Source organism: Macrotis lagotis, chromosome 7 (genome assembly GCF_037893015.1).
Source record: "Macrotis lagotis isolate mMagLag1 chromosome 7, bilby.v1.9.chrom.fasta, whole genome shotgun sequence".
NCBI lineage: Eukaryota > Metazoa > Chordata > Mammalia > Peramelemorphia > Peramelidae > Macrotis > Macrotis lagotis.
This window is the reverse complement of record NC_133664.1, coordinates 201,010,790-201,026,287: the sequence shown is the minus strand read 5'-3', so window position 1 is coordinate 201,026,287 and position 15,498 is coordinate 201,010,790. Positions and strand designations below refer to the sequence as shown.

Sequence of the window (15,498 nt, the reverse complement as noted above, 5' to 3'; positions counted from 1 at the left end):
TTGGAAGAGGACTGTATTTCAGTAGTTTGGTTATAAGGAAATAAGGACCTGAACTAGATTGTTAGTATTGGTTCACATCTGGGTTATTAGGAAAATTAGAAAAGGGTACTCATTTTGTAGAAAAGATTGGAAGTGCAGTTATGGTTACGTTGAATTTGAGAACATCATGGCCAATTTTACCTAAAATGTCCTTGAGACAGTTGGAAATAAAATTGGACACTGACATTCAGGACTAGAAGTATGGATTTGGGTGTACTATGTAGCTCAGGGATTGAGCCTTTGGAGAAGCCCTGTAGTGAGGACATGGCAAGGAAAAGAGAAACTATTTCAGAAGATAGAAAGATGTGAATTAGAAAAAGATGTTTCTTGTTCCCTCACAGGGAAAGCATTTAACTCCTATTCTGTTGTAACTAGCTTCCATCAGAAAATGGACAAGAGGATCTTTAGTGTTAATTCTTTATTAGACTAAGCTTCTTGAGGGCAAGGGCTATGTTTTTATTTAAGTCTCCCCCAGTGCCTTTCAGTTCACTAAATGGTTTTTCCCCCACACCCCTTCCACTCCCTGTAAACACACTGCCTTTAAGAATTAATGAAGCATATGTATAGTAGCTCTTTTAAAGAATATTTCATTCCCTGAATAACAGAATATTTCATCTGGTTTTTTCCTTCTCTCCAATCTTGCCAAGCTCTTGGAACAAGCCCTGGTGATTGAAGAGCAACTTCGTCGAGCAGCTTACCTGAACATGTCGGAGGACCCCTCCCATCCCTCTATGGCTCTCAATACCCGATTTGCTGAGGTGGAATGCCTGGCTGAGAGCCACCAGCACCTGTCTAAGGAGTCAATGGCAGGAAATAAGCCAGCTAATGCTGTCCTGCACAAAGGTAGCCAGTGGCTCGCCTGCCTATTCTGCTTATTCTCTCTTCCCATCTCTAGTTTCTAAAACTCCTTTAAGATATCCTTTCTGGATGTCTTTGCTATTCTGTTGAGGTTTTATCATTTGCATTTAAGTAGCTACAGATAACCATAGCCAATCTACTTTTCATCAGAAAATGGTATTTTAAGTTAGTGCTACTTAAGTGTCAGAGTATGCTATTTCTGCCTGAATGTCTGGGGATTAGATAAACATCTCATGTGGTTTTCTCTTTTCATTGAGATGATTTTTTTAAGGTTTTTGGGGGTTATCTCTTAAGAAAATTTTTCTGAAGTAGGAAAGTTTTGCAGAGAGGGTTGAATGAAGGGAAGAAAACCATTTCTGAAAGGTAGAGTAATGGGAGAAGAAAACATTAGAGAGGTTTTGTAAACTCAAATGGGGTTTGGAACAGTAAGAAAATCCTAAAAGAAAATGAGGAGGGTTAGTTAGGACAGACTAATGGAATTTTAGAATTTGGGTTTGAATTCCAGCTCGGCCTCTTATTACTAAGTAAACCATTATAGAAGATCTGTAGAGTGAAAGGGTCTGACCAGATAATTTCTAAAGTTCCTTCCATTTCTGAATTTTTGAACTACATTCAAGAAGAGAACAATACAGAAAGTAGAAACAAGAGTTTTCAGCTTATTCCCCAGTATCACATTATGATTATTTTTCACTGAGGTCAGAGGAGCAGGGTTAGGGAAGTTAATTCACTGATAGAAAGGTGGCTTGTATCTCAACCACCTCCACTCACAGTCCCGCTCTTATGCCTTTCTTTTTGTAGTTCTGAAACAACTGGAGGAATTGTTGAGTGATATGAAGGCTGATGTTACAAGGCTGCCAGCCACCATCGCCCGTATTCCCCCTGTGGCTGTGCGGCTACAGATGTCAGAACGTAACATCCTCAGCCGGCTGGCAAACCGGGGCCCAGAACCTACCCCACAGCAGGTAGGCTGGGTGTGAAATGGAACTTTTAGCTTCTTAGATTTTATCTGGTAACTGACTAGGTCCAATCATCTGTCTGCTCACCTTGGGTAGTGATCTAAGTATTGATTTCTCTGTCTTTATCCTATACAGGTAGCCCAGCAGCAGTGAAGATCTAGATACCACCTTACCACTGAGCAGTGACCTTTCCCACCCCTTTGCCCCCAAGCTTCTCCTTTGGGGGTTTGAGTCCCTCTTCCTTCTACCCCCCTCCTCATTTTATAAAGGAACAACTCCCCGTCACTTGGGGAGGGGAGGAAGTGAGGGGCTGCATCGCCCTTCCTGCCAGAGAGACATGCAGCAGTAGCGCCGGCGCCATCTGCAGGGAGAGGGCAGGCCAGCCCCAATCCGGGTTCATGGCCTCTTCCCCACTGTAACGTCTGTTACACACAAACTCTTTGTGGGTTCTCACCAAGCTCGGAGAAAATGATCTGAAATTTCTTTGTTTTTATTTTATTTTTTGTTTTCTTCCTTTTTGTTGGGGTTTCGGATGGGCCGGGCCCCTGGGCGAGACACAGCTACCTCCGTTGGCATCTTTTTAATACCAGGAACCGAGCGGCTCCAGCCACTGAGCGGCCAGAATGAAATAAAATGCAAAAAAAAAAAGAAAAAAAAAAGAAAAAAGGAAAAAGGGAAAAAAAAGGAAAAAGAACCAAAAGCATTTAAAAAAAAACTTCATAAAAATTGAAAATAAAAGTTTCCTTGTATTTTAGCCCTCTAGTTGTTTGTTCCTATGCATGCACATCTGAGAATATTCCTTTGTGGTAATTTGTGGCTTGTGATGCTTGAATATGTACATGTTTTTATAGTACTTTAAATTTCTCCTGCCAATTCTGTGAAATTATCTTACTTTACAGATTAGGAAACAATAGTGAACTGCCTAGGGTCATAGCTAGCTTCTGCCTTTTTCCTCCCCTACTAAATTTATTCTAATTCTTTTGGGCCTGAAGTAGGGGGAGAGGAAGGGAATAAATGGAATAACTGTTAAAGTATTCCTGATCCAAAGTTGCCCTTCCTTACTTTCTGAACAAAACTGGTTCTGGGGGCCAGACAAAAAGCATCGAATACTTCATCCACATATTGTAGAGTTCAGTCTGGAGAAACTGGCTTCCTTGCTGTTCCCTGGACATGATAGCTGCATTTTCACTGCTATTCTCCATGGCTGGAATTTTTCCTTCATCTATGTCTCATGTTTCAGCTAAAGTCTTTCCCAGTCCTTCATCTTAGTGCCATCCCTTTCGGAATATCTAAGGTATCCTGTACACCGCTATACGTTGTTTTCCTCATTAGAAAATGAGCTCTTTGATCTGCTAAGTTCAATAAGTATTCATTGTCGGCTACCATGTTTCAAGCAATGGGGAAGATAATTTGCAAATAATCACATAAGATAAAATTGACTGTAAATGAGGGTAATCTCAGAGAAATAAGGGAAACTTGCATTACATGGGATTTGGGAAAATCTATAGTCAGATTGGGCAAGGTGAGGAGGGAGAGGAAGCATGAGGAGCAATGTGTGCCAGAAAACTAGTTTGGTGAGTTTTGGGAGGGGTAGCAAAGGCAGTCTTATGGGCTACACTGCACTGGACCTTATCAGCTCCTATAGATTTAATTAGCATTTGTATGCTGATTATTTTTTTTTTAGTTTTCGCAAGGCAATGGGGTTAAGTGGCTTGCCCAAGACCACACAGCTAGGTGTCTGAGGTGGAATTTGAACTCGGGTCCTCCTGACTCCAGGGCCGCTGATTATTCTTAATCCTTATCCAGCCATTAGACCTTCTGAGCCCACGTCTTGTAGCTGCATCCAAACGTGCCCAACCTCTCCCCTATCTACTAAGCCTATCACGCAGGCGCGCCTCCGAGGGCCAGCCCAGCCCCTCAGTCTCTCTCCCCCGGGGCTCCCCGCTCTCCAGCGGCTCCCCATCCCCTCCAGAGGCCGCGCCTCTCCTCGCCCCCCGCCCCAGTCCTCCGGGGGACACCGGCCTTCTCGCCGGCGCGCGTCCAGGCTCCGGGTGTCCCTCTCTCCTGGAGCGCTCCCGGGTCTGGATGGCCGAGGAGCCTTCCCTGCCCCCCCAGCCCGTCCACGAAGTCTCCCCGGGGCACCGCCGCTCCTCGGGGCGGGGGCTATCTTCTGGGTTCCTGTGTGTCCCCGGCTCCGGGCGTCGAGTGGGCGCTCGCTCAATGCTTACTGACTAGTCGCTGACCGGTCTGGGGAGGGGAGGCTCGGGGTCTCATTTCCCGCGGCGAAGGCGAGAAGCATCGTCTACCAAGGCTAACGGCAGAGGGGAGCTCAAGCGGGCCGCGACAGGAAGTGCCGGCGGAAGAGGCGGGGCCGCGGCCCAGGGCGTCGTGCGTCACCGCGTCGGCGCCGAGCCGCTTCCGGATTGCGGGGCGGGCGACCTGCGGGCTGTGTGGCGGCGCACGTGGAGCCTCGCTTGGCAGGTAAGGCTCGCGGAGTGGGTCTCCTCAGGGCCCAGGCTCTAGGCAAGCCGGGACAAGGAGATCGCCGAGTGCCTTCGGCTTGCCCCGTGCTGACGGGGGAAGGGAGGGAGGCTCCGACATGGCGCCCTCGCGGAGCTCCGGTTTCGCTCCCTGCACCTTCCGTCGGCCCCGATGCGTGACCCCTTTCTCTTTGCCTTAGCGTCATGGGGCGCAAGTTGGACCCCACCAAGAAGGAGAAGCGTGGGCCTGGCCGAAAGGCCCGTAAGCAGAAGGGTGCTGAGAGCGAGCTCGCCAACTTCCTGCCCCCCGGTGAGAACCCCTCGGCTGGGACCCCCCGACCCTCCCGCTTCCTTGGGGTAGCTGCCCGCACCGGCCTTTAAAAAGGCCCTGGGGCAGTGGACAGAGCCCCGGCCCTGGAGCCAGGAGGACCTGGGTTCAAATTCGGCCTCAGACACTTCATAATCGCCTAGCAGTGTGGCCTTGGGCAAGCCACTTAACCACCTTGTCTTGCAAAAACCTTAAAAAAAGGGCCCTTTATTCCCCCCTTCCCACTTTTAGGAAAGTATATTACGTCGTATTAACTCATCTCTAACACCCCCCCGCTTTTCTGAAGCCTCTCATGGGCCTCTCAATTGCCAAGACATTCCAAATTAAAACTATTTTGTGTTTACTTTGCACTGACCTATGTTTCTCAGCAGCACTAGACAGATGACTTCAGTGTCTATAGGTGGAAAGTCTAAAAAAGGAGTTGTGATTAACTCTACTTTGTCATCTGCACTTTTCCTGTTATCGATTTGGTCTGGGGTGTGTTGTGTATTGTGCCAGATCATCGCTTCCACAAGGGTTTGGGGGAGGTTGAGGCATGATTAACGATAACTTTTGTTGTGTTGTGTACTCCTAGTCTCCTTCCTATCTTGTTCTGCTGTTTTTTCTTCAGCACATTTCTCCCCAGAGACTTATTATCGTCCTTATCTTTTTGTAGTTGATGATGAAAATGGGAAGAGACTTTCTAGCCGGGCCAGGAAGAGGTGAGTTTGGGGTGAGGAGGGGGGTGGTGCTAATAGCCACAATCCTTTGAATAGATAAAGTTCATCCTAGACCTGGGAAGAGATGAATGGAGGAAGCTGATGTAAAGCTCCATCAGTTTTTGAGCTGTGAGGGAAGCATGTTTTTCTTTTTTTATTTTTAACCTTTTCAGGGCAGCCAAGAGGAGGTCAGAGACTGCTAGTGTTTCTGAAGCCAAGAAACTATCTCCTAGTCCAAAACTTTTAACAAAAGGTTAGTGTGAAAAATAGGCTGGAACTTTCTTTTGAGTATAAGTGGGTGTGAGCTAATAGAATAAATCAAGAGAATTAAGAGAAACAGCTGCAAGATGATGGAACATTTTGAAGGTAGAAAGTTTCTGGGCTGATGGAGGGAGTGGGTTGTTGACTGATTCACTTGGGGGTAGGAGCCTTTGGAATCTTTAGCTGACTGATGCTGTTTTAACACCTGTGGTTCTCTACAGGTGCTGTCCAACCCTCTGGGAAGAAAGGACTCCAGGCTTCTGGGACCAGAATTGGAAATGGAGCATTGCTTGTACCCGCTAAGGGCAAAAAGCGTTCAGCCCCCTCTCCTAATAGTGATGAAGAGGAGGACTCTGAGGACAATGATACAGGGAGTGAAAATGATAGCTGGACTTCTATGGATAGTGAAGATGATATGGTAGATGATTATGGTGTGGCCTCAGAAGATGATGAGGTAAACATTCAAGATGGGATTTTTGTACACTTAAAAGTTTTTTAATTCAATTTAAAATAAACTTATCTGTATAAATTTGGTAGGAAGAACTACTGGAAGAAACCTAGGTTTGACTCTAGTTTTAACTAAACTAGTTATGCAGCCATAAGCAAAATGTAAAATCATTCAGAAGTGTTTTCTTAATTGTAAAATGAGAATGATAATATCCATGGGATCTATTTCATAATAACCACTAATATGGTAGCATGGTTTAGTGAATGAACTCTTTAAGGACCATTGTCCGTAGAGTCAGAAAGACATGAATTCATAAGTCCTACATCTGGCATAGACTAATTGTGTTACCATGAACAAGTCTTCCAAATTCTCTGTGCTTAGTGGAGGGAGTTTCATTGAGAAAATGAATATTACATTTAGACTTACCTATCCTCCAGACTGTTCACTTTGCAGGGATATGAAGAAAGCTTCTTTGCAAATACTAAATTCTTAAAATGTCAGATTTTATTTCATGAGAAACAGCAGAGTAGTAGATTGTGGTTAGTATACTTGGAGCCTGATTCATTATCAGTGTCATGTCTATTAGTTGAGTAGAGCACCAGACTTTGTTATGGACCCTCTAGAGGGGCTATATATGCCTTTTTTGAGTGACCTTATCAGGTTTATTGAGTCCAGTTATTTCTAAGATGACTCCTGAAGGCATTCCAAATTCAATAGGTCCAAAACAACTCATCTTTCTCCACAAGTCCACTATTCTTTCAAACGTTTCCTATTATTGTCACCTGGATTTGACACCTTAGTGCCATTTTCAAGTCCTCCCTCTCATAGACTAAATAATATGCAGTCAGTTGCCAAATCTTGTTACTTCTATTTCCTTTGTATCTTTGGAGTCTTCTCTCCATTCACTCAGCCATCATTCTAATTCACCTCATCAACTCTTACCAAGACTATTTGCAATAACTTCCTTTTTGGTCTCCTTCCCTCAAACTTCTTTCTGGTCTTCTATATACCTACCAAAGTGATTTTTCTGAAGTGTAAGTTTGGGTCATGCCCCTCTCCTTAACAAACTCCCATCAGGTCTCTATTGCCTCTAGGATCAAATATAAACATTCCTTCTCCCACCCTCCCCAACTTTGCATTAAAACCATAGTGGATACTTAGCATCCATGTGATCCATCTATAAATCTTTATGTCTTGTACTAGTTGTATTGTGAACAAGTCACCAAACTGCTTGGTAGAGGGTATTTTTGTTGGAAAATATATACCTGCTCTCCCTCCAATATTTGGAGTCCCTGGTTTCCTTCATGACTCAAATACTACAGTCTCTGAAGCCTTTCCTGGTTCTTCTAGTTACTAAGATACTCCTTTCTAAATTCCTTTATATACATTTTGTATGTGAATAGATTCACAAACAGAATGTAAATTCTTTGACTTTTTATCATTGTTTAGCATGGCACCTCAACCAGTAAATTCTCAATAATGTTGATTTGGATTTTTGCCTTGCTTCAGACACTTAGTAGCTTTGTGATACAGGCAATTTACTTAGTGTCCCAACTCATTTCATCTGTGAGGTGGGGAAATAAACATTATAAACATTGTATTCTATCTGAGTGCTATTTTGAGAAATGTGCTTTGTGAACTTGAAAGTGATATAAATGTGTTAATATTTTTAATAATTATCGATAACGTAAATAGACAAAGAATAAATTGACATTTACAACATAAAATTTAGCCCTAGAATGGTAAAAAATAGTTGATTAACTCCATGCTTTGTGATACTTTTTCCTACTTCTGTGGATTTTTTTTTATAATATGTTGTTAGCTGGAGTGTATAATGTGTTCTAATTTTACTTTAGCTTTATGTTTCTTGGTTACAAAAACATTTCATTAGATTGCTGTGCTATAATTCATTTAATCTTTACCCAGTTCTTAGATATGGAAATTGTTTTTAGCCTTTTGCTTTTTTTTTTTTTTTTTTTTTAGGTTTTTAAGTGTCTGAGGCTGGATTTGAACTCTGGTACTCCTGACTACAGGGCCAGTGCTCTATCCACTGTGCCACCTAGCTGCCCTAGCCTTTTGCTTTTGGAAATAAAAAGCAATTATGAATATATTTGTGAAAGCATGTCTTTCTCCTTTCGGGAAAAAAATATGCTAAAGTTTTGTAGTTATTATTTTTGGCAGGTTGCTCTTCCAAAAGAATTTGCTTATTTACAATAAGAACAATGCATAACTGATTCTCTATAGCTCTGACAACAATTGAATTTTTTATTATTACTAATTTGCCAATTTAGTGGTTTAATTTGCATTGTTCTGATCATTAGAGATTTTGAACAATTTTTCAAGGCATCATTAACAATGTATTTAGTTCTTTCGTTGGAAAATTGTTCAGATTGTTCTATGGTTCCTTTGGGAAAACACAGATTTAAGATTTGAATTGTCAGCCATTTGTAAGGCATATTTACTTTGAAGATTTCCCCTTCTTCCTTGTATTTCTTTTGTATTACCTTTTGTTATTTTTTGTTTTTGCATGAAAAAATTCTATCAATTTTGTCTTCACTAATTTCCATTTCTAAGTTTCATAATTCCTTTTCTAATATCTTAATTTTTGAAGCTTTAAAAATCAATGTTATTGGGGGTGGCTAGGTGGCGCAGTGGATAGAGCACTGGCCCTGGAGTCAGGAGTACTTAGGTTCAAATCTGGCCTCAGACACTTAATAATTGCCTAGCCGTGGGGCCTTGGGCAAGCCACTTAAGCCCATTTGCCTTACAAAAACCTAAAAAAAAATGTTATTGGTCTGGTTGGAATTTATTACAGTAAATGGTCTGAAATGTGGAACAAAAAATTTCTTCTCATTTTATTGTTAATTGATTTTTCTCCTTTAGACATTTTGGTTCTGTTTCTTGATTCTGTTTTTTTATTTATCTTTTTAATCAGTACCATATACCTTTTTTTTTTTTAAGTTTTTGCAAGGCAATGGGGTGTTAAGTGGCTTGCCCAAGGCCACACGGCTAGGTAATTATTAAGTGTCTCAGGCCGAATTTGAACCCAGGTCCTCCTGACTCCAGGGCTGGTGCTCTATCTACTGTGCCATCTAGCTGCCCCCTAGTACCATATACTTTAAATAATTATAGCTTAACTGCACTTCAAAATACGTGGGATGAGTCCCTTTTCATAGAATTTTTTCCTTGACTCCTTTTAAAGAATCTCTTTGCTTCCCTGAGGACGAGAGCTCTATGTCCAACCAAACCAAACCAAAGTTTCCTCTTTGTATTGTCCTGTCTCGTCCTTGTAATTTGTGCAGGTTTATAATAATAGTACTGGTGGCATTTATATCTTACTTTAAAGTTTGCAAAGTACTTTACATCTCATTTGAACCTTACAGCAACCCTTGAAAAGTTGATAGCAGGGGTGGCTAGGTGGCATAGTGGATAAAGCACCAGCCTTGGAGTCAGGAGTACTTGGGTTCAAATCCGGTCTCAGACACTTAATAATTACCTAGCCGTGTGGCCTTGGGCAAGCCACTTAACCCCATTTTCCTTGCAAAAAAAAAAACAACACCTAAAAACGTTCATAGCAAAGTAATGTACTGAAGAAGATAAAGTTGGCATTATTTAGATCTTTGTCTTTCTGCCCACAGCTCTTGCCCATTGAGAAGGCTGCTCAGAAACAGAGGACCCAGGAAGCAGAAACTTTGTATGTCTGAAGATTTCTACTCATGGTTATGGGCACAGGCCAGGGTGGAAGTGGTTATGATACAGCTGGGATCTCTTGGTCTCCTAGGACCCACTTCTGACTTGTTGACAATTTACAGGAATCAGTGGAGTTCAGAAGACACTGATGATGAGGAAATGGAACATTCTCCCCAGCCAAAATCAGAAAATGATGATGAAGAAAATGGGGGTCTTCAGATCAACTTGGAGGACAAGGATGAGAAATTTATATTGCCCTCTGGCAAGGAGATAGAGCAAGAGAATATCCTACTAGGACAGAGGTTGGGAGGAGGGTATCTGGTGCAGTTGGATGGGACAAGGCAGGCAGGAGATGTGGTGAAGGGTGTTTAGAATAGATAAGGAAGGGTCAGATTACATTGGATGAATGTTCCTTAGCATGGTCACATGCCCAGGTTCCAGATCTGCAGTCTGTACACCAGCGAATCCAGGACATTGTGGGGGTGCTGCGAGATTTTGGGTCTCAGCGAGAGGAAGGTCGGTCTCGGACTGAGTACCTAAGCCGGCTTCAGAAAGACTTGGCTACATATTACTCCTATGGAGACTTTCTGATTGGCAAAATAATGGACATTTTCCCTCTTTCTGAGGTACTGGTGACACCAGGCATCCTGTTATGGTTCTTTTCTTATCTGTATTCTTATTATGCTATATCAAGCTACTTAGTCTCCTATTGCTGCTCATGTTCTGTTATACCCAGTTCCTAGCCATCCTAACCTTTTTTCTTTCCCCAAAGCTAGTGGAGTTCCTTGAAGCTAATGAGGTTCCCCGACCCATCACTCTCCGGACCAACACCCTGAAAACCCGTCGACGGGATTTGGCTCAGGTGAAGGCTAGAGTTGATTGAAGAATGTCTCAAGAAGTGTCTTTTTCATATAAACCGGAGGATTAATCTCCTATTTTGATTTTGGTGGGATAGGGTAAAATGCTTATTTTTAGTTTTGGCCCTGAAAGAAGACCCATGGAAAGACAATAACTGTCTTCAAATATTTGAAGACTTGAGTATAGAAGGGGGTAAATGTATTTTGCTTGACTCCTTAAGTCAAAATGTTAAGCAGTAGATGGAAGTTGTGGAGAGTCCAATTTAGATTTGATATCAGGAAACACTTCCTAACTGTTCAAATTATTCAGAAATCAAGTGATTTGCCTTGAGAAGAGCAGGGTTCCTTCCTTCCTTGGATGTCTACAAAGAGAGGTTGTATTATCATTTGTTGACTATAGTGAGCATTCCTTTAGCGAGTGTGTAGGTGGTTTAGATGGTCCATGAAGTCTCCATACATCTCATCCTGTAATTCAAATCTGGGGGAAAAAAGAACTATTTTGCAGAATGCCCAGCCTAGGGTTTGACTGCCTTTACCAATGTAGAGCAGAGAGGCTATTTTATTTAACCTTATTTATAAGACTTCTACAAAAACAGATGGTAGGTCCTCACTGTGGCCTGTGTAGGATAAGGTGTGGAATCTTTTGAGACCACAGGGTTGGAGAAAAGGAGCCACATGAGTGGTGGGTTTCCTCGACAGCACTGAGACCTGCAGCACATTACTAGTTGTGTTTTTGATGAAGAGACTGGTACAACCTGAATATCTTTAGGAAGGAAAGGAAGAGGAATCAAGGTTGCTCTTGGTAATTCAATTCAATAAAATGCTTCTTGTATGCAAACCATTGTGCTATCATGACAGAAGAAACTTTAGAGATAGAAACATAGCAGCCTTTGGGAGATTTTGAACATTTTGAAATGTTGAGCATACAAGTGACTGTACATATAAAGGATGTAGGTTAAGAACAGAGAGACAAAATGAAGATAAGAGGAGTGGGTTTTCTGTTGTGAATATGAAGTATAATGCTGGTGGTCTAGAATTAGAATCACATCTCCACATCCCACGTTATTTTATTGATCTGTCCTCTGTCCTAGAAGTTGCAGTACCCAGGATCTTGACATGAACTTTCCTCTTCTAGGCCTTGATCAACCGTGGGGTGAATCTGGATCCCTTGGGTAAATGGTCAAAGACTGGACTGGTGGTGTATGACTCTTCTGTGCCCATTGGTGAGTGGCTTCTCCTGTTTCCTTGACTTCTTTTTCCCCTTTCCTGCTTCTCAGTGTTTGTACATTTTTCCATATCTGGGAAGGTAGAAGGGACTTCACTTGACCCCACAATGCTCTTGTCTTCCTGATAACTTGCATCATAAAATTTTGCATAATTTCTTACCTTCTCATAAAGTTGTCCCTCCTGTCTTTGCCTATGTGTGACCCTGGGGTCATTTACATACACATGTGCTTTATATATGGAATCCCAGTGATCTCACATTTCTCTCTCTTTTTTATCTTCCTAGGGGCTACCCCTGAGTACCTGGCAGGACATTACATCCTTCAGGGTGCTTCCAGTATGCTGCCTGTAATTGCCTTGGCACCACAGGAACATGAGCGTATTTTGGATATGTGTTGTGCCCCTGGTGGCAAGACTAGCTACATAGGTAGGGGAATGGCTGAACAGAGACATTTCATTTTAGCCCAATCTGCTTTTGGGGGTAAGGTGCTTAGGACCAGTTTGCAGGCCAGAAGGTGCTTCAGTAAAAGTGAAAAATCAAACCCACAGGCTTAATATTTATTTTCCCCATGGGTGGGAAGTGAGAACACAGTCATCTAGGATATTGGGTTGAGATACTGGGAGATTCTATTTGGAGTCCAACAGTGTGATGCTGGGATTTAACTATGGGTTTATTAGGTGGGCAAATAGTTGGTGTAGAGACATGGGCATAAATTGAAGGATGATGACCTTTCACCTTCTGCAGCTCAACTGATGAAGAACACGGGAGTGATCCTTGCCAATGATGCTAATGCTGAGCGCCTCAAAAGTGTGATAGGCAATCTGCACCGTTTGGGGGTCACCAACACCATCATCAGCCACGATGATGGACGTCATTTTCCTAAGGTTAGACCTAGAGCCATTGTTTTTCTCTTATCTCCCAAATTCACAACCCCTGCCCACTAGCAAGCACTATTCCAAAGTGTCCATATGTTTAACTTTGGTTGTAGATTTATCCTTTGTCTACAGTAACTCAGGGTGGGGAGCCCTTCTGAATAAGGAGAAGTTCCCTTGATTACCTCTTTGTCTTCCTGTCCAGGTGGTAGGAGGCTTTGATCGGGTACTGCTTGATGCCCCATGTAGTGGCACTGGTATCATCTCTAAGGACCCATCTGTGAAGACTAACAAGGTGATGAGGAAAAAAGGGACAGCATAAAATTGTGGAGGGAAGGAGACTATTGGTGCAGAAGGGGATGAATGAGCCATGGGAAACATGTCATTAACCTATTTAGGGAGGATAGACTATTTAAACCTCAAACGTTTTCTTTTCCATTTTCTGGAAAGGATGATAAAGATATCAAGAGATGTGCCCATATCCAAAAAGAATTGCTCTTGAGTGCCATTGATTCTGTTAATGCAGCTTCCAAAACCGGAGGCTACATTGTCTACTGCACTTGCTCCATTATGGTAAGGCTTCTTTTAATGAGTTATGGGCAGAAGTGGCTGAGGTGGAAGCTTATTCCTTGGGACCTCTTCAGCTCAGACTCACTATTCTTTCCTCTCTCCCCCCCCCCCCCCCACCCCCCATGTGTCATTCAATCCATCCCCCCTCAGGTAGAAGAAAATGAATGGGTAGTAGAGTATGCTTTGAAGAAGAGGAATGTGCGGCTGGTACCCACAGGGCTGGACTTTGGCCAAGAGGGCTTTACCCATTTCAGAGAACGGCGATTCCATCCCACACTTCGCTCTACCCGACGTTTCTACCCCCATACACACAATATGGATGGCTTCTTCATTGCCAAGTTCAAGAAATTTTCCAATGCTATACCTCAGTCCAAAAAAAGTGAGATATCTTTTATCTCTCATTTGTTCAGGTTCTCTCCACAAAATTATGACCCATTTCCCTGTCTTTTGCTGTATGTCTTCTACTCCCTATCCTATTTAAATGACTTTTTCCTGATGTACTTCATTTCTAACACCTTATTTCTGTGTCAGTGCTTTAAACTTTGGAAGTCCTTTTCCTCACTGTACAGTTAGGTTATAAAAGGTAGGGATTATACCATTTAATTAGGAAATGTGAGAGGTTAAATGTTTTGTACACATTTATATTACTGTAAAGGATTCAAAACCACATCTGGACGGAGAGTCAAACTATATAGCAGGCTGCCTCTTGAGGTAGGACTCTGAAACAATGCAAATTTACTTGTTTTGTTTACATGTCTGTTGAGTCACAGGAGTTGGATATGGTTTCTCTTCCTTTTGGATTGCTTAGCTTTGACTTTTTTTACTGAGTGTTAACTTGGAATCTGGTTGAAGGCTGTCAGCAGGATGCAGGTCCATCTAGTTTGGAGAACATCTAAGTTTTTAGGGGATAAGGGTTGGACCTGAGAATTAACATTTACCATGTAAGGGGACTCTCTTCCATCTTTGCCTCTCATAGTCCAATGACTTGCATAGGTGGGACTTGAACCTGGGTCTTCTTGTCTCTTAAGTGAATTTTCTACCCCTTAACATGTCTCTGATTTGTTTGTGATAACTTTAAAACCATTATTTTCTTGAGTATTTTGAAGAGGAGACTCATTTCAGGAGGAAAGATCTGACTTCAAAAGTCAGGCCATTTGTTTAGATGGTGAGAAATGTCCTAGAAAGAAACATTTGGACTTATTTTTTAAAAATTTCAAAACCCTATGCAAAAGTCATTGCAGTACAAAAGGGAAGTATAACAGTACAGGTAGTAGTACTGTTTGCAGTGTCTTATGAAACTGTAGTTATAAAATGTGCTTCAGTGGCATGCAGTGTTAGCTTCCAAAGGTTGCTTCAAACTGACTTATGTTGGTTTTCCCTATTTTATCACACCAGTGTCATCTCAATTCCTCTTAATCCTTTTATTCCAATTCCAGGTGATGAAGCAGCTAACCCTAGAGACTTCACAGACTCCAGACTGACTGATGGGCCCTCTGCAGCTAAAGCTCAAGTGAATCCCCAGCCTAAAGTTAGCCCTAAACTTGTCAAGAAGACCAAGCTAGCTGGAAAGGCAAAGGTGAAGCTAGAAGTTAGAAAAGCAAAGGTGAAGCTAGGAGCTGGAAAGGCAAAGCAACAGCAGCAGCCTCCTAAGAAGACTGTTTTCCAAAATGGGAAGCCTGTCCACAAGGGTCCTCAGGCTCCTGCAGCAAGGACTCCTAGTTCCAGCCAGCCCCCACCCAGGAAGAAGCAAAAATCTCAGTCCTGACCCAGTAGCCACTGTGTGGTCTTGAACTCTCAGACTGCTGTGACTCTCGGCCTTATGTGACAGTGAGCTTCTTTCAGGAGCTCAGCTGCCTCTCTGGGACAGAAGCCTTGTCTTGTCTTTTAACCTCCCCCTTCCCCTTGTATCCACATAAACATGCCCACCCCTACCTGGGCTGCTGTGAGGCTCGTTATTGGCTAGTGCGGGACCGAATAAACTCTGCTGCCTGCTCCCTCTATTTGGGGCGGCGGGTGGTGGTGGTAGCGGCGGGGGCGGATCGGAACCTTCGCTTCCAAGGGTGGGGGACAGGGCTCTGCAGCCGCCTCTCCTCCCGGCCCGGTCCAGCTTTGTCCCGCGCCCGGGCTTTCCCGGAGGCGCCTCCGAGCCGAAGGAGCGGCTGTTGTGGGGGGCGCCGCAGGGCTGCTGTGTGCGGGGGGGGGGGGGGGGGGGGCGC

At 43.2% G+C, this 15,498-nt stretch overlaps 2 protein-coding genes across 10 annotated transcripts in view; both read left to right on the top strand.

The window, feature by feature from the left end:
• CHD4 (chromodomain helicase DNA binding protein 4) overlaps positions 1-2,607 on the top strand; it is a 31,954-nt gene extending 29,347 nt beyond the window's left edge. For 5 of the 9 annotated variants that reach the window (XM_074194457.1, XM_074194466.1, XM_074194461.1 and 2 more), the window contains 3 exons: positions 687-882; positions 1,696-1,859; positions 1,989-2,607. In XM_074194457.1, coding sequence (XP_074050558.1) covers positions 687-882; positions 1,696-1,859; positions 1,989-2,006 — 378 coding nt within the window. In that variant the 3' untranslated portion in view covers positions 2,007-2,607. Of the gene's footprint in view, positions 1-686; positions 886-1,695; positions 1,860-1,988 lie in introns of all 9 variants that reach the window. The other 4 variants (XM_074194464.1, XM_074194460.1, XM_074194462.1 and 1 more) reach the window with 1 other exon arrangement.
• Positions 2,608-4,263: 1,656 nt separating this feature from the next.
• On the top strand, positions 4,264-15,213 carry NOP2 (NOP2 nucleolar protein). The gene is made up of 16 exons (XM_074194467.1): positions 4,264-4,334; positions 4,534-4,643; positions 5,317-5,362; positions 5,533-5,612; positions 5,842-6,074; positions 9,707-9,762; positions 9,881-10,043; positions 10,187-10,384; positions 10,531-10,620; positions 11,751-11,838; positions 12,126-12,266; positions 12,585-12,724; positions 12,918-13,007; positions 13,163-13,285; positions 13,433-13,661; positions 14,719-15,213. The coding sequence occupies exons 2-16, from the start codon at positions 4,538-4,540 to the stop codon at positions 15,045-15,047; spliced, it is 2,112 nt and encodes a 703-aa protein (XP_074050568.1). The 5' UTR covers positions 4,264-4,334; positions 4,534-4,537; the 3' UTR covers positions 15,048-15,213.
• Positions 15,214-15,498: the final 285 nt, after the last annotated feature.